This window comes from Thalassophryne amazonica, chromosome 13, assembly GCF_902500255.1.
Source record: "Thalassophryne amazonica chromosome 13, fThaAma1.1, whole genome shotgun sequence".
Lineage (NCBI taxonomy): Eukaryota > Metazoa > Chordata > Actinopteri > Batrachoidiformes > Batrachoididae > Thalassophryne > Thalassophryne amazonica.
This window is the reverse complement of record NC_047115.1, coordinates 38,472,839-38,494,501: the sequence shown is the minus strand read 5'-3', so window position 1 is coordinate 38,494,501 and position 21,663 is coordinate 38,472,839. Positions and strand designations below refer to the sequence as shown.

The following is a 21,663-nucleotide window of genomic DNA, read 5'->3' as shown; positions in this document are numbered from 1 at the left end:
TTTTTCTCTCATAAACTTGAGTTGTACTAAATATTTGCCGTTAAACACAGCCATTGTGCCATATGTTCAAAGAATACATTTTATACGGATTTTTGCTGCAGTTTTGAATGCCATAGGTTTTGTTGTGATTGATAGAAAGTAATGAAATTGTGAAACTCGGGCTACGGTACCACTTACCTGAGGGCAGGAGGGAAAACAGATTGTTAAAGGGATGTGAAGTGTCGCTGATTGTCCTTGCCCTGGACAAGCAGCACTTTTTTGCCAGTTTGCCAATGGTTGGCGGCCCAGCCCTAATAATCTCTGCTGCCCTCACAACCCTCCCCAGTGCCTTCCTGTCTGCAAGGATGCTCTGGTTTGTACACTCCCTATTGTTCCTCTATAGAAGGTGAGGACAGCTGAGCTCAGATGGACACTCTATCCTGCTGAGAAAGTGCATCCTTTGGAGTGGATCAAAAATTGTTGCCTTTGAAAATGAGGCCCTTCACTTGAAAGTTTTATTTTGTACTTCTTTGAGATAGTAAAATTAAAACACCTTGTGCTCATAAGTGTGTGACACCAAAAAGAGATGGGTTTGTCTATCCCAGACTTGTGGAAGAAATTACTCAAAAATGATAAATGTCATCTTGTAATTCAAAAAGAATATGAGCAAACCTTTTAATGTCTCATGAACTCTGAAGCACCAGAACACTTGTGCATATAGGCTACCACCTGCTGGACGGTTAGTGGATATTGGATAGATTCTGGAAAATTAAGAACAGTTGTTGAACAGATAGTTTGCCGTCTGTTGCACACTAGCTAAGCTCATCTGTGCAATCTGCTTACAAATACCTGAACCTGCAAATATCTGTTGAATCAGACAGCACAAGGCTGTGATTTGACATGTTTAGCTTTCATGCTTTCCTCATATTTTAATAGTTATGCAAGTGTGCACGCTGATTACAAATGGATCAAATAAGTTTGGCAAAAAAGTCGGCAAATTTACCAACACTGAGTTGGAAAAGGAAATTGTACAGTTTACCTTTGAATTGGAGGGGATGATTGTAAATAGAAATGCTTGTTGAGGGACAAAATTAATCCAGAATAAAGCATAATCCAGTGCCGGATATCTTTAAACTCATGCCGTCATTGTATGACAGTTACAGAGCTGCAGAATTAGGCTTTAAATTAATAATAAATCATTATAAATTGTAAATTTGATAGGTTAACTATTTTTATATGTTTTGATAATACCTTGTACCGGATGTGTTGCTGTATGTGATTAAATGATAAAAAAAAGTTGAAAGCATAAAAGGTTTATTCAGTAGTGCCGCACAATTGCCCCTAAAATGGGCGCATGTTCTCAGTTGTCGCTACTCTGAAGGGACTCAAGTGAGTTGTTGCCAGGCAACCGCCATCTTGCTTAGCGTGATGTAACGCACAACATTTTGATTTTATTATTTTATATTTTTTGAGTCTTGTGGCTGTTGATGGCCAAATAAGGTTTCATGAAGTAAATGAGTCAAATAACTACTTCAATTGTTTTGAAGCCTTTTGTAAAAAGCACCGTCTACTGCAGGGGTGGGCGTCGAGGGCCGAGACAATGCAGGTTTTCCGTGTAACCAATCACCTCAGCAGGTGGGTTGCTGATGAGCTTCTGCTCTGAACATAAACACCTGGTTGTTCAATGAACTATCACTCTGATGAAAACACCCTGATCTTTTAATGAAATCACCTGCTGAGGCGATTGGTTGCATGGAAAAACCTGCAGTGTTCGGCCCCTTATGGCACATGATTGCCCACCCCTGGTCTACTGGTTCCAGGAACAAATATGTTTGGGCCGTAAATTCGAGTCTGGACTTTTTGTCAAGTTGTCCAAGAAACAGTGGAAAGGTTTATTGGTGATCTCGAATTTACAGTTGTAGGACAGCTCAAACATCTGAGGTAATGTAACATAAAATTGATAACTGTATTGTTATAACATATCAAAAATGTAATTTGATAAATGAAAAGTTTTTCATCCCTGTATAATTTCCCATAATGGAAATGCTACAACAGTGAATGTAACAATACAGAATACAGCATTTCTCTTAATCTTTTTTGGGGGCTTTGTGCTTTGGTGTTCCATGAAATTAAATTTTTAGACCTGCAACTACTGATTATTATCATTTATATTGCTTGGTTTCTTTTCACACCTAACTGGAAAGCAAAAAAAAAAAAGCACTATAAATGAAATATTTTAATATATTTAAGCCCTTTTGTTTCTTCTTTCTTCTACAAGCTTTAATAAACAAAGTTAAGACATTTTTACTTGAATTAAACTGAAAAGCTGTTAAAACTTATAATACCAGATTAGGAGAGAGTAACATACTTAAATGTTCAACTGTATGAGAAACCCTCCACAGGTCTTGACTGGGCACCATGGTGTGTGTGTGTGTGTGTGTGTGTGTGTGTGTGTGTGTGTGTGTGTGTGTGTTGTGGTGTGTGTGGTGTGTGTGTGTGGGTGTGTGGTGTGTGGTGTCAGTCACACAGTCAAAACAAACATTATACATCATTATACCTAATGAGCCATCATTTGACGGGGATCAGTTGTGGTGTTATTTATTTTTTTCCATTCATCAGTTTCCTGGTTGTTATGGCAATTATAGTGCGGAGGAAATAAGTATTTGAGGGTGATTCTTTAACTACGGGCACTATTGGCCTTGTAACATGTAATTTCCACCACACCATTGCCTTACAATATAAAGCACCCTTGGGGCAACTGTTTGTTGTGATTTGGTGCTATATACATGTGCTCTGATGTCACTGTTTATCTCCATAGAAACTACCCAAACAATCTTTCACACAAACTGTTTAAAGGGACATTACAGTGTTGTGGTGGAAATTACAGCAATAGTGTGGGACAACTACATTTTGTTTAAAAAAAATCACAAACAGTTGTATGACATTGAATACCCCAATTATGTTTTGATTATTTTACTGACTATTTTATTCAGAGATATTTTAAACATTAGAAAAACCTTTCTTTACCATTCATTTTTATCATTGAAGATCAAAAGGTCTGGGTGTGGGACAAGCACCAAAACGGCAATATTTGCATATAATGATGCTGAAAAAAGGTGAAACAGTCATCATAGACTACTAGAAACAAATTTCTTAACACACTTTCATTGTAAAGATAACTATAAAAGTGTGATAAATTTCCCCTTTTTTCTGTTTTTCATACAATATGATCAAAGGACATAAGTGCCCATAGTCTAAGAATCACCCTTTGAACACCCTGTGACTTTGCAAGTTCTCCCACTAGAAATCATGGAGGGGTCTGAAATTTTAATCTTAGGTGTATGTCCACTGTGAGAGACATAATCTAAAAAAAAAAAAATCTGGAAATCACAATGCCTGATTTTTTAATAATTAATTGTATGTTATTGCTGTAAATAAGTATTTCATACCTGTGAAAATCAATGTTAATATTTGTACAGTAGCCTTTGTTTGCAATTACAGAGGTCAAACTTTTCCTGTAGTTTTTCATCAGGTTTTGCACACAACTGCAGCAGGGATTTTGGCCCATTCCTCCACACAGATCTTCTCTACATCAGCCAAGTTACTGGGCTGTCGCTGAGAAACACGGAGTTTGAGCTCCCTCCAAAGATTTTCTGTTGGGTTTAGGTCTGGAGGACTGGGTAGGCCACTCCAGAACCTTGATATGCTTCTTACGGAAGCCACTCCTTGGTTATCCTGGCTGTGTGCTTCGGGTCATTGTCATGTTGGAAGACCCATCCCTGACCCATCTTCAGTGCTCTACTGAGGGAAGGAGGTGTTCCCCAAAATCTCGCAATACATGGCCCACGGTCATCCTCTCCTAATACAGTGCAGTCATCCTGTCTCATGTGCAGAAAAACACCCCCAAAGCATGGGGGTGCACCCCCATGCCATCATTTCTTGAGGTGGACATTTTCTCGTTCTTATTTTAATTATTCTATGAACTGATGCCTTTGACTGTAATGCTGTGATTGCTGGACAACTTGGATGTGAGCCTCTTTTCAGAGTCGGACCTGGAATTCTTCAATGGATTTCCATGTCTGGGCCCAAACTCGCTCAAGGTGTCCGAACACATGAACAACTGTTTTCAGGTTGCTGAGCCCTGCGTCCCATCAGATGGCGTTCCCCCAGACATGCTTCTTGGAGTCATTAATTTTCACTTTCAGAATCCACCCAGAACCTCCCGCTGCTTTTACAGACAATCAGTTGTGGGAAGAAGCTGTGAAATTGTCTTTGATGGAATCAGTGAATGTTTGACAAAATGTGGAAAATGTGAGGACAGAAATCCAGTCCAAATGAATCTGTGTTTTGTGTAAAACCTCTGCTTATGAAGAGACAGTGACACTGACACGATGAGGCTGTGATGGCATCCAGAGTGCAGCTTGAGAAGAGGAAATTACACTTTACCTTTGATTTGGAGGTGATGATTGTAGAAAGAAAAGCTTGTTGGGGGTCATATTAATCCAGAATAACACATAATCCAGCCACGGAGAATTTTAAAACTGTCACGCATGTTGGCATCATGACACAGAGTTACAGATCTGCAGAAGCATAAATCAGGCTTTAAATTCATTAAATAAATCATCATAAATGTAAATTCATGGTAAATTTGATAGCTTAAACTGTTTTATATTGATTTTGATAGCATCTGTACCTGGCATGTGTTGGCTGTATGTGGTTAATTCATTCAAAATGTTGAAACCATAAAAGGTTCCTTCAGTAGTCAGTACAATTAGCCCCAAAATGGCGCCATGTCCTCAGTTGACTGTACTCTCTCAATAAAGGGACTCTAGGTTGTGCCACTCCGCCCCGCGCTCACTCGGTTGCTTAGCAACGGTAGTCAGGTGACTGTCTTCAGACAGAACATGGCTGTCCTGTCAGAAGACCAATGAGGAAAAAAGCTAATTTTGCATAATCGATCTTATTTTTACGTCGTTTCTGGCCAACTGAACGCCGTGGAGAGAAGTTAAAGAGAGGTTTTCGCAGGTAAGAGTGAGGGCGCTTGAGTGTCGATATACATGGTCCGGAGTGCGACCTGTTTCTTAGGAAAGCTTCAGCTAACGCTTGCGTTAGGCAGCTAACTTTAGCTAGCTTCGAAGTAGCCAAACAGTCCACAAATTCTGAAACTGACGGTAATTAAAAGTATTTTAAAAGCATATGTCTAAACATGTGACAGCCTCTGCAGAAAAACAAAACTAAGAAAGAAGTTAGTGCACAGTTATTTTAATGATAGAAATAAACTCAGGAGAAAATGGGCTTGTGTTTGTAAAACCTCAGTAATAACTTCATTGCCAAGAACACTCACATGCATCATGGATAACGCCCACAAGAAAGAATTACGCTTCACTGCAGTCACACAATGTCATGCAGCACAAAGACATTAAGTTTGTTAATTCTAAGAATATTAAAATCAACAGATGGCTCTAGAGGTACCTAGGAGTCAGCAAGAAGAGACAATTGCAAAACGTTTCTTTTTAAGCAGATGAAGTACTTGTCCAGATGTCCAAAAATTGTGAAGTATAATTTATGACTGAGCAAATTTCAAAAACGGACTCTAAGAGCAGAAGTTTGGGGCGCCACAGCCTCTTCTTGCCTAAATTGAGAGCACTTATTAATTTTTTAAATTGATAGTTATAAGTACACTTTAAGATTAGTAAATTTGGAGCACACAGCTAGTTTTATTTTACAATGCCAGTGATCTTATGGGTTTGCTGCAGACCTTTACACTGAGCGCCTTCTCGTGGCCATTTTTGGCGATGAAAACATCGCCAAGCTCAATACAATACATGTAATTTGGTCATTTTTCAAAGGGGTCAGACTTGTCATAGTCAGTTTAATGAACAATGGTTCATTTCAGGTCAACTAGTGAATAAATCTCGTCGTTCCAGGCAGCAATAGTGTTAGCTGGCTGTTAGAAGCAAGCTAGAGACAAAACAAAACCATCTGATTTCAAAAGACAATGCAGCCCGAGCTGTGGAAGTACAAATTCTCGCCTTCAGATTGGGCAACTTCGCTGGAAGTGACATGGCTTCGCGGCAACCCATAGGTAGAAGATGAATACTTGTAGCCCACTTTTAGTTTCAGAACATACTTACCAAATAGACTTTAGTGATTTTTCTTTTCTTTTCTTTTCTTTTTTCTTAATTCTGATCAGGAGTTGGACCAAATATCATCGAGCCAGTGATTTATGTGTTGCATGAAGACACTTTGTTCTTATAGCAACAAGCATAAGCCTCTTCTGGTTGTCGGTGTACCCAAGTATATTAACACTTTCCTGGATACTGTCCAGATAACCCAAGTATATTTTGGCTTTCCACTATACCTGTCAATATACACCAAATATACTCAGATCTTTCTGTATATTTGTCAGTTTACACAAAGTATTCTTTGATTTTCTGTATACTTATCTCTGTTTGCCAGAAATACTGATATTTGTCTGCATACTCAGTATACGTCTATTGTTTTGGTGTACTTAACAGTATCTAAACTAAAGGTATACTGTCTTATTTTAGTTTTAAAAGGTAAATATGTATAAACTTAATTTTTGTAAGGGAGGTACACAATGTTCCAACTAGTGCAAAAAATCTAAGAAACCAAATTTGCTTTCTTTCAGTGCCATACTGAGTTGTGGACACTCTACATTAAACAAACCATTTGACAACCTTTTCTTTCACTGCTCTTTATAGCACTAAGAGAGAATGATTAATGTAAAGAACTGCTCCTCTAAGTAGGTGTAGAACATTGTGATAAGCGGCATGTTCCCAGCTCTCTTTAATGTGTATTTGAATGAGTTATCAGACCAAACAAGATGCTGTAAGATTGGTTGTATGATTGGTAACAGCCTCATTAACCAGATTATGTATACCAATTATCTGGCTGAATAGATATGATTATGAGGTCAGATGTGATGTGCAGTATAATGCTACAAAGAGTATTGTAATGATATGATGTTATGTAATTATAATGGCAACAAGGTGGATCAGTGGTTAGCACTGTTGCCTCACAGCAAGAAGGTCATGGGTTCGATTCCCACCTGTGGACTTTCTGTGTGGAGTTTGCATGTCCTCCCTGTGTTTGTGTGGGTTTCTCCCACATTAAATGGGAACAGAAACGCTTTTTGAGAATTTGTTTGTGCATTCCTTGGTAAAAATTAAGTGTCATTCATACACTTGCAGAATGTGTGAGCGCAGTGTAGATAATATTATTTTAATCAAATTTGCTGCTAAATTGACATGTAAATTGCCATTGGTTGAAGTCAGTGGAGGGCACTTCCGGTGACATCACTGGTTGGACTCTTCTCTGCTGGGGACAAGTGCAGTTTAATGAGCTCGCTCATGAAGTTTATTAGTCTCGTCAAGAAACAGGTGGAATATGCTGGAAAGCTGTGCATGTGGCAAAGCCACAAACAGAGGAACAAGGGAGACAATGTTCTTTCCATAAGTAAGTGATTTTGGTTATTTTTGTCACTTTGTCCGTGACATTTGGTTGATAAACAGGTGTATGTTTCCTGCCTGAGACTTACACACACCACTCACACACAGAGATGTGTACAACACCATGACTTCATGAATATAAAACTCTGTCAGTAAAGCATAATTGTGTAAATATATATATAAATGTTTCGTAATGGTTTTACGAGCCACGCTAATATTTCGGAATGTGTGGGTGTCAGAGTAAGTTTAATACTTTCCTGACATGATTTAATGTTAATTAATTTTACTCGCTTGATATACAGGTCAGAATGGCATTTTAACACGTATATTGCAAGTATTTTTCTGAGTGTGTTCAGTCGCGAATCCCCATTGAAAATGCATTAACATCCGGGAACTTCGTCAACATTTTGCCCGGTTAGGAGGTGTCTTGTTGCTGTCCATGAAAGGAAGTTCATGTTTAGTGGGCAGGCATTGGAGTGCGGACTCTAGTAGTCATATATAACCTCTTTGTTGGTGCCTCTAACAATGATCTCAGAACGAGGCTCATCTTCTCCCCAATCAGTGACGTCACCCGCCTGACCTGCATAAATGGTGGCAGCCGGTCTATGTCAAAGCTTCTCAGACCACGACTAAAACAAGGTCTTCTGTAGATGTTTTATGGTCTTTAGTGTTTCTTGAACTATCAAAAGAACACATTTTTTTGTGTTTATTCATGCTATAAATAATCTGTGGCCAATTCTGTTCCCCTTTAAAGACATGCAGCTTAGGTGAACTGGAAACTTTACAATTGTCCAGGTCCCCCTTGCAACAGAGGTCTCGATCTCAATGGGACTAACCTGGTTAAATAAAGGTAACATAAATAAATATATTTCACCACATGAGATAGGGATCTCAACTTTCCAGATTTAATATAAAACAAACTTATAAAACAAAAAATATCTGGGGCACTTTATCACAACTCAAACGTATGACGATGTGGACAACATATAAACAATTCTGTGTGTTATAAGCTCAGTGTAATTGATGGCAGGAAAATCCAATGTGTTCAGACCAGGATAAATATCTTCAAAGCACATTGTTCTCATGTGTATTCTGCCCTCTTGTGGGCTAATTTAAAAAGGTGAATTGTGCATAACATTGACATTTTGTAATTTTTGTCTTGAAATGTGCTGTTGTAAATAAAATTCTCATTACTGTGCATAAGCCTGAGGTTGCATATGGATATTACTTTAAAAAACACTGAATGTTCGTTAACCCTGTCTTATATTGTTGTGGAATCCTAGTTTAAGTGTAGTACGGTACAAGTCACCTTTATGTTTTTTTCTTTTTTTTTTTCTTTTTTATAAGGTGTGTGTATCTTGTGGACTTTGAGTTGAAAAGAAAGAAGGAAACCAAAATTGAGTCACATATGTCAAAACATATCTCGTTTTCTTCGGGGACTGGCGGCGAACAGACAGACTTGTAAAAAAAGTTTTGTACAACCCCTGGCAAAAATTATGGAATCACCGGCCTCGGAGGATGTTCATTCAGTTGTTTAATTTTGTAGAAAAAAAGCAGATCACAAACATGTCACAAAACTAAAGTCGTTTCAAATGGCAACTTTCTGGCTTTAAGAAACACTAAGAAATCAGGAAAAAAATTGTGGCAGTCAGTAATGGTTACTTTTTAGACCAAGCAGAGGAAAAAAATATGGAATCACTCAATTCTGAGGAAAAAAAATTATGGAATCATGAAAAACAAAAGACAGCTCCAACACATCACTAGTATTTTGTTGCGTTACCTCTGGCTTTTATAACAGCTTGCAGTCTCTGAGGCATGGACTTAATGAGTGACAAATAGTACTCTTCATCAATCTGGCTCCAACTTTCTCTGATTGCTGTTGCCAGATCAGCTTTGCAGGTTGGAGCCTTGTCATGGACCATTTTCTTCAACTTCCACCAAAGATTTTCAGTTGGATTGAGTTCCGGACTATTTGCAGGCTATGACATTGACCCTATGTGTCTTTTTGCAAGGAATGTTTTCACAGTTTTTGCTGTATGGCAAGATGCATTATCATCTTGAGAAATGATTTCATCATCCCCAACACATCCTTTCCAATTGATGGGATAAGAAAAGTGTCCAAAATATCAACGTAAACTTGTGCATTTATTGATGATGTAATGACAGCCATCTCCCCAGTGCCTTTACCTGAAATGCAGCCCCATATCATCAATGACTGTGGAATTTACATGTTCTCTTCAGGCAGTCATCTTTATAAATCTCATTGGAACGGCACCAAACAAAAGTTCCAGCATCATCACCTTGCCCAATGCAGATTCGAGATTCATCACTGAATATGACTTTTATCCAGTCATCCACAGTCCACGATTGCTTTTCCTTACCCCATTGTAACCTTGTTTTTTTCTGTTTAGGTGTTAATGATGGCTTTTGTTTAGCTTTTCTGTATGTAAATCCCATTTCCTTTAGGTGGTTTCTTACAGTTGGGTCACAGACGTTGACTCCAGTTTCCTCCCATTCGTTCCTCATTTGTTTTGTTGTGCATTTTCGATTTTTGAGATATATTGCTTTGAGTTTTCTGTCTTGACGCTTTGATGTCTTCCTTGGTCTACCAGTATGTTTGCCTTTAACAACCTTCCCATGTTTGTATTTGGTCCAGAGTTTAGACACAGCTGACTGTGAACAACCAACATCTTTTGCAACATTGCGTGATGGTTTACCCTCTTTTAAGAGTTTGATAATCCTCTCCTTTGTTTCAATTGACATCTCGCATGTTGGAGCCATGATTCATGTCAGTCCACTTGGTGCAACAGCTCTCCAAGGTGTGATCACTCCTTTTTAGATGCAGGCTAACGAGCAGATCTGATTTGATGCAGGTGTTAGTTTTTGGGGATGAAAATTTACAGGGTGATTCCATAATTTACTCCTCAGAATTGAGTGATTCCATATTTTTTTTCGCTCTGCTTGGTCTAAAAAAATAACCGTTACTGACTGCCACAATTTTTTTTCCTGATTTCTTATAGTGTTTCTTAAAGCCAGGAAGTGCCATTTGAAATGACTTTAGGTTTTGTGTCATGCCTGTGATCTGCTTTTTTTCTACAAAATTAACTGAAGGGACGTCCGCTTGAGGCCGGTGATTCCATAATTATTGCCAGGGGTTGTAGTATATAAACAAAAACCAGAAAATCTGGGGGGGGAAATGAGGCAAATGTCTTTTAATTGAATGGTTCTTAAACGTACGGCTCTAAAAGCAAATTACTTTTACTATCACTGTGAAAAATGGCAAATTGTATAATTGAAGTTCTGTGGAACCTGTCTTTTAAGGAACTACTACAAGGAACACGTGCTTCTGCAAACAGAGGACAGTGTTTATCTCTACATCTTGGAATTATTCGCTGTATAAAATGAAAAGTGTTGAGGCACGTCTAAGTCACTAGTCAAATCTTATTGATCTGTTTTTTGTTGTTTGTTTGTTTAACATCCACTCTTTTTTTCCACTTATAGTGCCAAGCTGTATAACAGTATAAATAGGTGAACATACACCTCTTGCCCAGTGACTCTCATTTAGAATAAGTGGGTTTAGAAAATGAATGAAGGAATGAAAGTCATCTTCAATAAAACATAAATTTAAAATTAATCATATTCTTCTCTGCTTCAGTTTGGAAAAAACTGAAGAAACATTGGAAAAAACATTCCATTTCATATAAACATCCACAATAATGATGATGTGACAATAATAATAATCATTATTTTTATTAATATTGTTAGTGCCATAACTGAGTGTCACATTGTGTGGGCTTTTGCCCGTCTACTTCCAGTGGAACAGTACATTACATGGTCTTTTTGATTCAGCCTTTGGTTGTTTCCTCACCCGGGACCAATTTTCAAGGGTTACCTTACCAGGAGCTAATACTCTGGACAACACAGCTACCAGGATCACTGGAGCACAGAAACCCACCACATCCAACTAGGAAGAGGTCCCTGGGAATACCCAGGACATGTTGGAAGGATTATATTTCCCATCTGAGTTGGGAACACTTCAGGATCTCCCAAGAAGAATTGGTGAATAGTGAAATGTGGACTGAACTGGTCTGCTGCTTCTGTGACCCACACCCAGATAAACAACAGAGAATGAATGACTGAATGAAAATTATTGTTACCCTTAAAAATAAATAAATCCATAAATCAATTCCATAATAGTTTTGATAAAAGTAAAGTCTGAGAGCGTGAGCTATCTGCACTTCCCTGCATTTAGCACACCAAAGAGTTTGAATTTAAGCACTTATAAATCTCGTCAGTGCATCCGATTGACTGCTGTGCTCAGTAAATGCAAGGAAGTCAGAATGTTGTAAAATCATAAATTTGTCTTTTTTGTCTTTCTGTATTTGTATGGATTTTGTAAGTTTTACAGACTGCTCATTTCACAGCCTATTAGTAACTGTTTCATTTACTTCATTTAAGAATGTGAAATGAAGGGGAAGGAAACCATTCAGGAAACATGTTGCCAAACTCTGAATTAGGTTGTTGTAATTTTGCTGACGCACATTAGATACATTAGTTAAGAGCCAGATTTGTCCCAAAATTTTATGGGTAGATATGTTAGAAACAAACAAAAATCAAACTTTTTATCCTTGATAGGGTCCACTTTTTTAAGGGATCCTGGAAATTTGGGGTCACAATGAGCCAAAATGGCAAAATCACAAAATTTTGATTTTCAAATGCGCATATTTCCGTGTGCCCTGAGTGAGCCAAATTGATTCTCACTTGTGTTAGTCTATCAGGTATGCACTCTCCAAAAACTTAAAAATTTTGGCGGCTGACTCAGGGTTGCAGCCCATAGATGGCCCTGCAAATCGCAATTTTTTGTAATTGTGCACATTTTCACAGGGGTGGTGTGGCCTGCTCTCTGAGTCAGCCAAGGTCTTTTATGCATGTGATGATAGATTAGGACCTCTTACTTTGATTTTGATGAAAATTTTGGCAGTTGACTTTGGGTGTGCAAGTATAGGGGTGCTTTTTGCCACCAAAATGCGAAATTACCACTTTTTCGCACAGTGATTACTCCATGCGCCGTAAGTCAAAAGTGATGAAATATGGCTCAGTTCGTCATTCAACATCTCTAGTTTCAGTGATAAAGCGAGTTTTGTGGCTGGTTTTGGTATTGACCCTTTTTGCACCGTTTTTGTTGGACCACTTCACGAAGAGGCCAAATATGGTAATTTGGCAACTTCCTCCGATTTTCATGAAACTTGCAGAGTTTGCTCCCATAACAGGGTAAAGGGGCCTCTGTAAGTTTGAGTGCAGTGTGAAAAGCCATTTTGGCTGTAGGTTGCCACCTGGTGGTCAAATACTAGCCATAAAAGATCTTGGTTGGCTAAGGGCGCAGACCCACTACCCAGGCCCAGATCCAGATCGGTTTGGACTGATGTAGTTGCATCAGTCAGATTTTTTTATGCATTGTTCGTCATCGGTAAAAAAAACAAAATCTCGAATAATCACGAATAGTGCCAAACGTGTCCCTGCGGTGAACACAGCTTTTGATTTGATCCCACAATGCACCACGCAGGTGTACACAGGAAAATTCAAACCGGATCAAACAAACATAGCGTCAGTCCAGTCGAGTCAATGATCATGGCATCAAGGAAAAAGTTGTGCTCGGAAAATTGGGCGCTTATTTCAACAAGAAACGGTGAGTGGGTTATAAATAGTTTTCAGACAGTAGTGTGTTTGAAAGGCATTCTGTGATGACTGAAATTACATTTTCGGTGGTCTTCTGACCATACATGTCAACCTGTATGGATTGTCCGTAAATTACGAGGTCTGTTAGAAAAGTAACAGACCTTTTTATTTTTTGCAAAAACTATATGGATTTGAATCATGTGTGATTGTATCAGCCAAGCTTGAACCTTCGTGCGCATTCATGAGTTTTTTCACGCCTGTCAGTTGCGTCATTGCCTGTGAGCACGCCTTGTGGGAGGAGTGGTCCAGCCCCCTCGTCGGATTTTCATTGTCAGGAAATTGGCTGATCGACTGCCGCTTTGCTTCATCAAAATTTTTTCAGAAAGTGTGAGAGACAGCCAAGTGGAAACCATTTGGAAAATTCAGATGGCTTTCGGTGAAGATCTTATGGGGATCACACAGATTAAGGACAATTACAACTGGATTAAAGATGGCACCCAGCGGCAGATGGCGCGCCGCGCACCGAGCGGCGATCGACAGGCTCAAACGACCAGAGCATTTCCAAAGTGAACGCTTTGTTGATCCGGGACGTCGTCTGAGTACCAGAGAAATGGTAAGACAGCTGGACATAGCACTTTTTCGGCACATTCCACTGTTACAGGAGTTTTTATAATGGAAAGAGGAGCGGAGAAATTCGCCACAAAGCCGCTCATGGCGCGGGACGAAAGCACCTCCGTGTTGGTCTCACAGGACAAGCCCTAACATGCCCAGGTCTTGCACCATTCGGAAATTCAGACGGCTTTCAGTGGCTTTTCAGTAGTGTGACTATCCGAGAAATTGTGGACGAGCTGGACATGCCACAACATGTCCTGTGAGGCTTCATCACGGCGTTGCTTTTTGTTCTGTGCCCTACGCCTCTGTCCCGACGCGCGAATTCCTCCACACGTCTTTTCATGACAAAAAACTCCTGTAACAGTGGAATGTGCCGTTCATTTCCAAAGTAAACACTTTGTTGATCCGGGACGTCGTCTGACTACCACAGAAATGGCAGAAGAGTTTGACATCAACACTTTTTTGGCACGAAAAGACGTGCAGAGGAATTCGCGCGTCGGGACGGAGGCGCAGGGCACAGAACAAAAAGCAACGCCATGATGAAGCCTCTCAGGATATGTTGTGGCATGTCCAGCTCATCCACAATTTCTTGGATAGTCACACGACTGAAAAGCCATCGAAAGCCGTCTGAATTTTCTGAATGGTGCAAGAGCTGGGCATGTTAGGGCTTGATCTGAGACCAACACGGAGGTGCTTTCTTCCCACGCCATGAGCGGCTCCGTGGCGAATTTCCCCGCTCCTCTTTCCATTACAAAAACTCCTGTAACAGTGGAATGTGCCAAAAAAGTGCTATGTCTAGCTGTCTTGTCATTTCTCTGGTAGTCAGACGACATCCCAGATCAACAAAGCATTCACTTTGGAAATGATCTGGTCATTTGAGCCTGTCGATCGGTGCGCGGCGCGCCATCCGCCGCTGTGGGCCGTCTTTAATCCAGTTGTAATTGTCCTTAATCTGTGTGATCCCCATAAGATCTTCACTGAAAGCCATCTGAATTTTGCAAATGGTTTCCACTTGGCTGTCTCTCACACTTTCTGAAAAAATTTTGATGAAGCAAAGCGGCAGTCAATCAGCCAATTTCCTGACAATGAAAGTCCGACAAGGGGGCTGAACCACTCCTCCCACAAGGTGTGTTCACAGGCGAATGACGCAACCGACAGGCGTAAAAAAAAACTCACGCATGCGCACGAAGGTTCAAGCTTGGCTGATGCAATCACACATGATTCAAATCCATATAGTTTTTGCAAAAAATAAAAAGGTCCGTTACTTTTCTAACAGACCTCGTATACCGATTTTTCCGAGTTTCAGAGTCATACGGACGTACAAATAAAGTCGGATATTCAGGGTTTGGTCTGCAACGGGTCTGTAATCAACCGTTTCTGCGCGACTCCACTGTGAGGCGTGCCGTGAACTATTGAAGCAATGCTTTGATCCACTAGCTCGTTGGTTCTTTGATTCGCTGCTCTTCAGAAAGGGCAAGTCCGCTTCTTAACCCCTCCCAAAGCCACTAAAATACTGTGAGTCACTTTTGTGTGGATTAAAGTCACTAACTGGGACTCTTGGCTTGTTGCAGTCAAGAAATGAGAATCGTCCTCCGTTCCATTGGCACAGCTCCAAACGCTGCACGGCTCTCTGCTGAGACAGAGTCCAGTCAGAAATAATAACTTCAAAACGAATTGCCGCTTTAAATAAAATGACACCTCGTACAAACGTCGTAATACAGACAAGATACTACAATCGACTAAAATGTTTTTTTCCTCCCAAAATGAGACATGCTGTATTTCTTTACAAATTACATCCTGACGTGCAGCGCAGCAGCTGCAAGAGCTCAGCTCACATATATGGAAAGACATTAATGCCAATAATGTTTGAAAGGAAATGCTTTTGACAAAAACTACAGATTTTGTTTATTCCTATTTATGTCCAGAGATCAAGGATCCACCATGTCAATTTTTGTTATCGTGTTGTTTTTTTAGGACATCATATTTATACAAATAAGAAGTGTTCACTATGGTCCATGAAGTATAATAAATATATTAAAAGAAGTGTGACAGTGTATGTTGCACATGAATAAAAGAATGAAGATTATTGAATAACAAGACATGTACGATTTTTATTTTATCATTGGGGGAAAAAGGCATCTGTCAGATTTTCACTCTGGATCCAGCCCTGTTACCCCTGTGAAAATGTACACAATTACAAAAAAAACAACGATTTGCAGCACCACGTATGGCCTCCGCCCTGAGTCAGCCACCAAAATTTTCAAGTTTTTAGAGAGTCCATACCCAATAGACTAACACACTAATGAAAATCAATTTGGCTCAATCGGGGCGCATGGAAATATGAGCATTCAAAAACCTAAATTTTGTGATTTTTGCCATTTTGGCTCATTTTGACCCAAAATTTCCAGGACCCCCTAAAAAAACAAGTGCACCCTATCAAGGATTAAAAAAAAAAAAAAAAAATTTAACATACCTACCCATTTAAAAAAAAATGGGGACAAATCTGTAGGGGTCATGACTCACCCTCTAATAGAAACCTTACTGATTCTTGTAAAACAAGCTCTTAAAGAGTAAACTAGAGCACCGCGCTCACAGAGGGCAACATCTGCCAACACTAGCTTCCAATTCCACAGATTTTTACTTTGAAAAAACTTTCAAGGTCAACATTCTGTTAGAAGTGGCTTTTCTTAAGCTCAGTGAGATGTGATCAAATGTCAGGAGTATGTATATAGTTCATGCACTTGAATCAAAGTTTTTTTTTTTTTGTGGTGTTGTCAGGTTTTTTTTTCCAACTTCTTCGCATTCTGAGTTCTTTTTCAGATAGTTTTCAAAGAACATTGGTTATTTCTGCTATGCACAATTTGTCATTGCTTTTGGCACTTGGTTTCCGATTGATAACTGGAAGACAGACAAGCATAAAATTTGAACCTCCATCCAATTTTAGTGGTGTAGGTAAATCCATAAGAGAAAAATGAGAGTGATTGAGGTACTTTTGATTGAGATATAATGCAAAATGTACACCAAATGGGCTTTTCAGTATTAAATTCAAATGTATGTTTTATAATGGAAAATGCAATAAAGGTTCAATCACAAAGATAATAAGTGCCTATAGTCAGAAGTCTATGATCTATTTCTTCAGTTTGTTTTGGTAGTGGGAAGTTTTAAACCTTCAACCAGACTGCATCAGTTAAAATGCATTTTAGCATTTATTATTAGAAAGGCAAAACAAAGACGTTTCAGCATCTGCTCTTGCATACTGCAGCAATACGACACGGCCTTTGTACTAACATAGACAAATGGAAATTTCCTTTTGTGTTTAACTGTCCTTTTGCATTTGAGTTCAGTCAGCTTTTGGAAAGCCTCTTTGTTTTTTTAATTAATAATTGCATTAACAAGTAGTGATCTCGCTGCAGATGAGCGGTTTGCCAGATAGAATGGCAAATGGCCCAAGCAGCAATGAAGACTTCGAGAAAGATGCACAGATTTGGGAGAGACCGTGGACTCTTGAACAGATGCGGCAGACGAGTTCCAACTGGTCACTGGCAGCTGACTCGGGTGTAAGTGAGAAGCTTTTCCTGAAACGTTTATAAATCTTTGTGCTTTAATAAAGATGTCATGCTTTGTTGTCAGTGAAATGAATAACTTTCTATCCATTCCTAGCTTTTCCTGTTCCTGCAAGACTTCTCCCAGAGAATGCTGTCGAAAACACACGAGATTGAAAAGCAGCTAGACAGTCTGATCCGTGACACCAAGGCCACAGACAGCTGCTTACACTCTGTGTTTAATGACTTCCTCATGCTTTCCAATACACAATTCATCGAAAATGTAATTACTGTTTTTTATGTTAGCTGTATGTCAGTTTTACTTTTTGATTGTAGCAAACAGCTTGATTTTTAGGGCCAAGAATTTATGATCTCCTGTAGTCATTTTTCATCCGTGTCAGTAGGTTTGTTTTTCTGTCACAGAGAGTGTATGATGAAGAAGTAGAAGAAACTATCACCAAGGTTGATGCTCTGGAGAAGCAGCCTGAGCAGGTATTGAGTATTTCTTCAGCCTTTTCTGGAAAACAGCACAGATAAACCAGCGTAATATTGACTGTAAATGTGTGTGTGTATGTGTGTTTTAATAGTATACACTAACCAACCACTTGATTAGGCACTCTTTGCTAGTACTGGGTTAGACCTACAGATTTACTAGATAGGGTCGTGCTGTACAAAAGGCCTGTCCCAAGCGGATCGCGGCCCCGCCATCTTGGAACGTTGAAGCGTTGCAGCTGTCCATGGAAAATGCATGCTCTGCACTTGTAATCACTGTCTGCTGTTATTTACATTTAAGACATGAAAACTTGTGGTTAGGTCAGTTCTGATATGTAGATTCGATTTCTGAACTGTTGATCCTTTCTCCCTATAAGGCTGCGAATGGAGCGTAAAGTGAGGCTCTTGTCAATAGAAAACTCATGTCATCAGTCATCTCTCTGGTTGGTTCCTCTTTTTTCTTTCTTTTTTCCCCTCTGTGCTTTGACAGCAAAGGATTAGAACAAAATCATCCCGTGCTGGACCGCAGCCCCCAGCCGACCACGCCCACCGCCTGCTGAGGAAGGGCAACCACATGACACGCATGGGTGCAGGAGCCCCCGCCCACCCGGCGGCCGCGCTCAAGCACCCGACCGCTGAGATCCCCGAATCGGCCGGCAACGCCGCTCATGAGCTTCTTGTTGTTGCGGACAGCCAGCTGCAGGTGACGGGGAATGATATGAGTCTTCCCACTATCCCGAGCAGCGCCGCCGGCCAGCTCGAGGATCCCAGTGGCCAGACACTTGAGCACAGCCGCCAGGTAAACAGGGGCTCCGGCACCCACATGCCCACACACCCACAAGCACAAGTTTTCACATCTTAAATATTAATAACGGCAGAGAAGTCGGCCAGAGAATCAACAGTGACTATAAGCGCAGAGCATGCATTTTCCACTGACAGCGAGAGACCGCTGCAGCGCTTCAACCTTCCAAGATGGGCGGGTCAGTGCTCCAGGTCACGTGACCAAATTACCTGTCTATTATGGGATGTTTATTGTTGGACCCCCCTTTTTGCCTTCAGAACTGCCTTAATTCTTCATGGCATAGATTCAACAAGGACATGAAAGCATCACGCAGTCGCCCATTCAGCCAGTCTGCCCATTCTCCTGTGATATCAACAAAGCATTTTCATCCACACAACTGCTCACTGGGTATCTTGTCTTTGTTGGACCACTCTCTGTAAACCCTAGAGATGGTTGTGTGTGGGAAATCCCAGTAGATCAGCAGTTTCTGAAAAACTTAAACCAGCCGCCCGGCACCAACAACCATGCTGCATTCGAAGTCACTTAAATCCCCTTTTCTTCCCCATTCTGATGCTCTGTTTGAACTTCAGCAAGTTGTCTTCAGCACGTCTAGATGCCTAAATGCATTGAGTTGCTGCCATGTGATTGGGTGATTAGCGATTTGTGTTAAGCAATTGAACAAGTGTACCCTAATAAAGTGGCCGGTGAGTGTAGATTTAATTTTTGCACTGACATGAAAAAAAAATCGTTATGTTGTGCCCCTCTGGCTGTTACGTATGATTTGTCTTCAGGAAAAGACTCGAGAGCAGAAAGAAGCCGAGTTGATACCTAAAATGCAAGAAGCCGTGAACTATGGCCTACTGGTGCTGGAATCTGCGTTTGAGCATTTAGACATCAAAGCTGGAAATTCTGACTCAGAAGATGAGGAGGTCACAGACAGAGTGGAGGCCATCCTGGAGCCCAAGGTGTTCTTTTCATTTTAAAATGGGGGCATGAAACCATGCTAAGAGTCTGTTTCATTATTACAAACGTTCATGGTGACTGAAGAAATGCATGTGGAATTAACATCTTTCTTTGGAAATAATGTGTATTGTTTGTTAGGATCTTTACGTGGACAGGCCTCTTCCTTATCTCATTGGTTCTCAAGCCTTCATGGAGCAAGATGATGTTGGACTTGGAGACCTTTCTAGCGATGGTAATACAATATTGTTGTCCTAAGAGCAAGATATCGCCATGTAGTTGTGTGTGTTTTCCCATCGTGTGTGAGCAATTTTCCTTTACAGAAATGTCAGTTGACAGAGACAGTGTTATTGAGAGTGAAGATGATAAAGAAGCAGTTGTAAGTCCCTTTTTTAATCCTGGAGTTGATCAAAGAATACCATTTATTTATACACATATAATTATTCGCCTTTTTTGCATGTTGCACAAAAACCTATAAACTTCATTGTCTATTTATTTATTTAATAGCAATCAGATGATGACTTTAACCAGGATGTGGATGAAGATCACATCAGTAATAAGAAGGTGAGGTGGTTGAACTCAGTTTTTATATCAACAAGCGTTTTATAAAGCAAATGTGTAATTTTTGCATTCTTCCTAGAAGACCTCCTTGTTGAGCTATGAAGACGATGATGAAGAAGATCGGGATTCTGATATATTTGGAGAGTCAGACAAAGATGACGACGACGATGATGATGTAAAGGTATGATGTCATCTAAAAAGAAAAAAATTGCGTGTGTCAGCCATACATGTGCATCTCACAAAGTTAGAATAGTGTGGAAAAGTTCAATAATCTTTGTCAGGTATTTCAGAAAGTCAAAATCTTTTATAGTCAAAATTCCTTACATAAAAGCTAAAATGTTTCAAGAATTATTTTAATTTGATCATTATGGCCTACAGATCCAAAAAATGGAAAGTGTGTTTCAAAATATTAGAATATTTCTTAAGATCAGTTCAGAAAAACAAATTATAACACAGAAATGTCAAATGTCTGACACATATTTTCATTTATGCACCAGTTACAAGTACAGTAGTTTTGACACTGTGAGTAAGTGCCAGGTCGTGCTGGAACAGCAAATCAGAATCTTCATACAGACTGTCAGAAGATGGACACATGAAAATCTGGTGGACAGCTGCATTGATTTGGACTTAATGAAAAACAGCAGACCAACACCAGCAGATAACATGGCACCCCAGCTCACCTCTGACTGTAGAACAGGGCTGTGAAAACTCAGCGGATCCGTGTGATTCCATGGATTTCATCATGGGGGGGTGGGGTAGTGATGTACTCTTTAATCGTGAACATCACTGAGTTTTTAAAATGCTTATCGCAAAGCGTTCTCTTCTTTACGACATCATGGAAGCTTTATAAGTCCGCGGACATTGATCTGTGTGTTACAGATACAAATCAGTTTCCTCGGATCCGCGGAGTTTCACGGAGGAAAAATGCCACTCAAAGCGTAGCTGTTACGACAGTTGTCGTAAAGCAGGACTGGTTGGTTGCTGCGGCGACGCTGTGTGGCTCCTGTGCGGCACTTAAGCTAAATGTAGCATGTGGATATCCCAAACTTTTAGAGCTTTCAAGTTTTAAAAGAAGATTTGTGCAGCACGTCTGTGTCACGGACCGACGTCGCAGAGAGAGAAGATGGCGAGAAAGACTGTTTGAAAAGTCTTGTAAGGACACAAATCTGTCTAATCGTCGCTGGCTTCATCAACGCACCTGAAAGATAAAAAAAAACGGGAAAAGTGAACTGTGCTCTCTCAGGAAAACACTAAGAATTTTTCTCTCCCTGAAAAATAAACATTCTGCTGTTATTTGCAAAAAATCCCAGACTAGTGTACAGAAAGCTGGCAAACGACACAATAGAAGTACAACAGCCACCTGAGAGAGAGGAAATTGAAAAATTCTGGAGACCACTCTTTGAAGACCCAAGACAACATCAAGAGGCTGAGTGGATTGAAAAAATAAAACAGAAAAACAAATACAACAAATGCCAGCAATTGTAATCACTGAAGAGGACATCAGAAAGAAAATGAGTGAATACAGTAATTTCAAGGCACCTGGCATTGACAAAATCCCAAATTTTTGGCTGAAAAGACTGACAGCATT

At 40.0% G+C, this 21,663-nt stretch overlaps 1 protein-coding gene across 6 annotated transcripts in view; it reads left to right on the top strand.

The window, feature by feature from the left end:
• The first annotated feature begins 4,864 nt into the window (after positions 1-4,864).
• The window catches only part of washc2c (WASH complex subunit 2C), a 38,975-nt gene continuing 22,176 nt past the window's right edge, over positions 4,865-21,663 (top strand). For 4 of the 6 annotated variants that reach the window (XM_034184349.1, XM_034184348.1, XM_034184350.1 and 1 more), the window contains exons 1-9: positions 4,865-5,000; positions 17,136-17,296; positions 17,400-17,564; positions 17,705-17,773; positions 19,346-19,519; positions 19,656-19,749; positions 19,838-19,893; positions 20,022-20,078; positions 20,155-20,256. In XM_034184349.1, the coding sequence (XP_034040240.1) occupies positions 17,153-17,296; positions 17,400-17,564; positions 17,705-17,773; positions 19,346-19,519; positions 19,656-19,749; positions 19,838-19,893; positions 20,022-20,078; positions 20,155-20,256 (861 nt within the window). In that variant the 5' untranslated portion in view covers positions 4,865-5,000; positions 17,136-17,152. Of the gene's footprint in view, positions 5,002-17,135; positions 17,297-17,399; positions 17,565-17,704; positions 17,774-19,345; positions 19,520-19,655; positions 19,750-19,837; positions 19,894-20,021; positions 20,079-20,154; positions 20,257-21,663 lie in introns of all 6 variants that reach the window. The other 2 variants (XM_034184347.1, XM_034184345.1) reach the window with 2 other exon arrangements.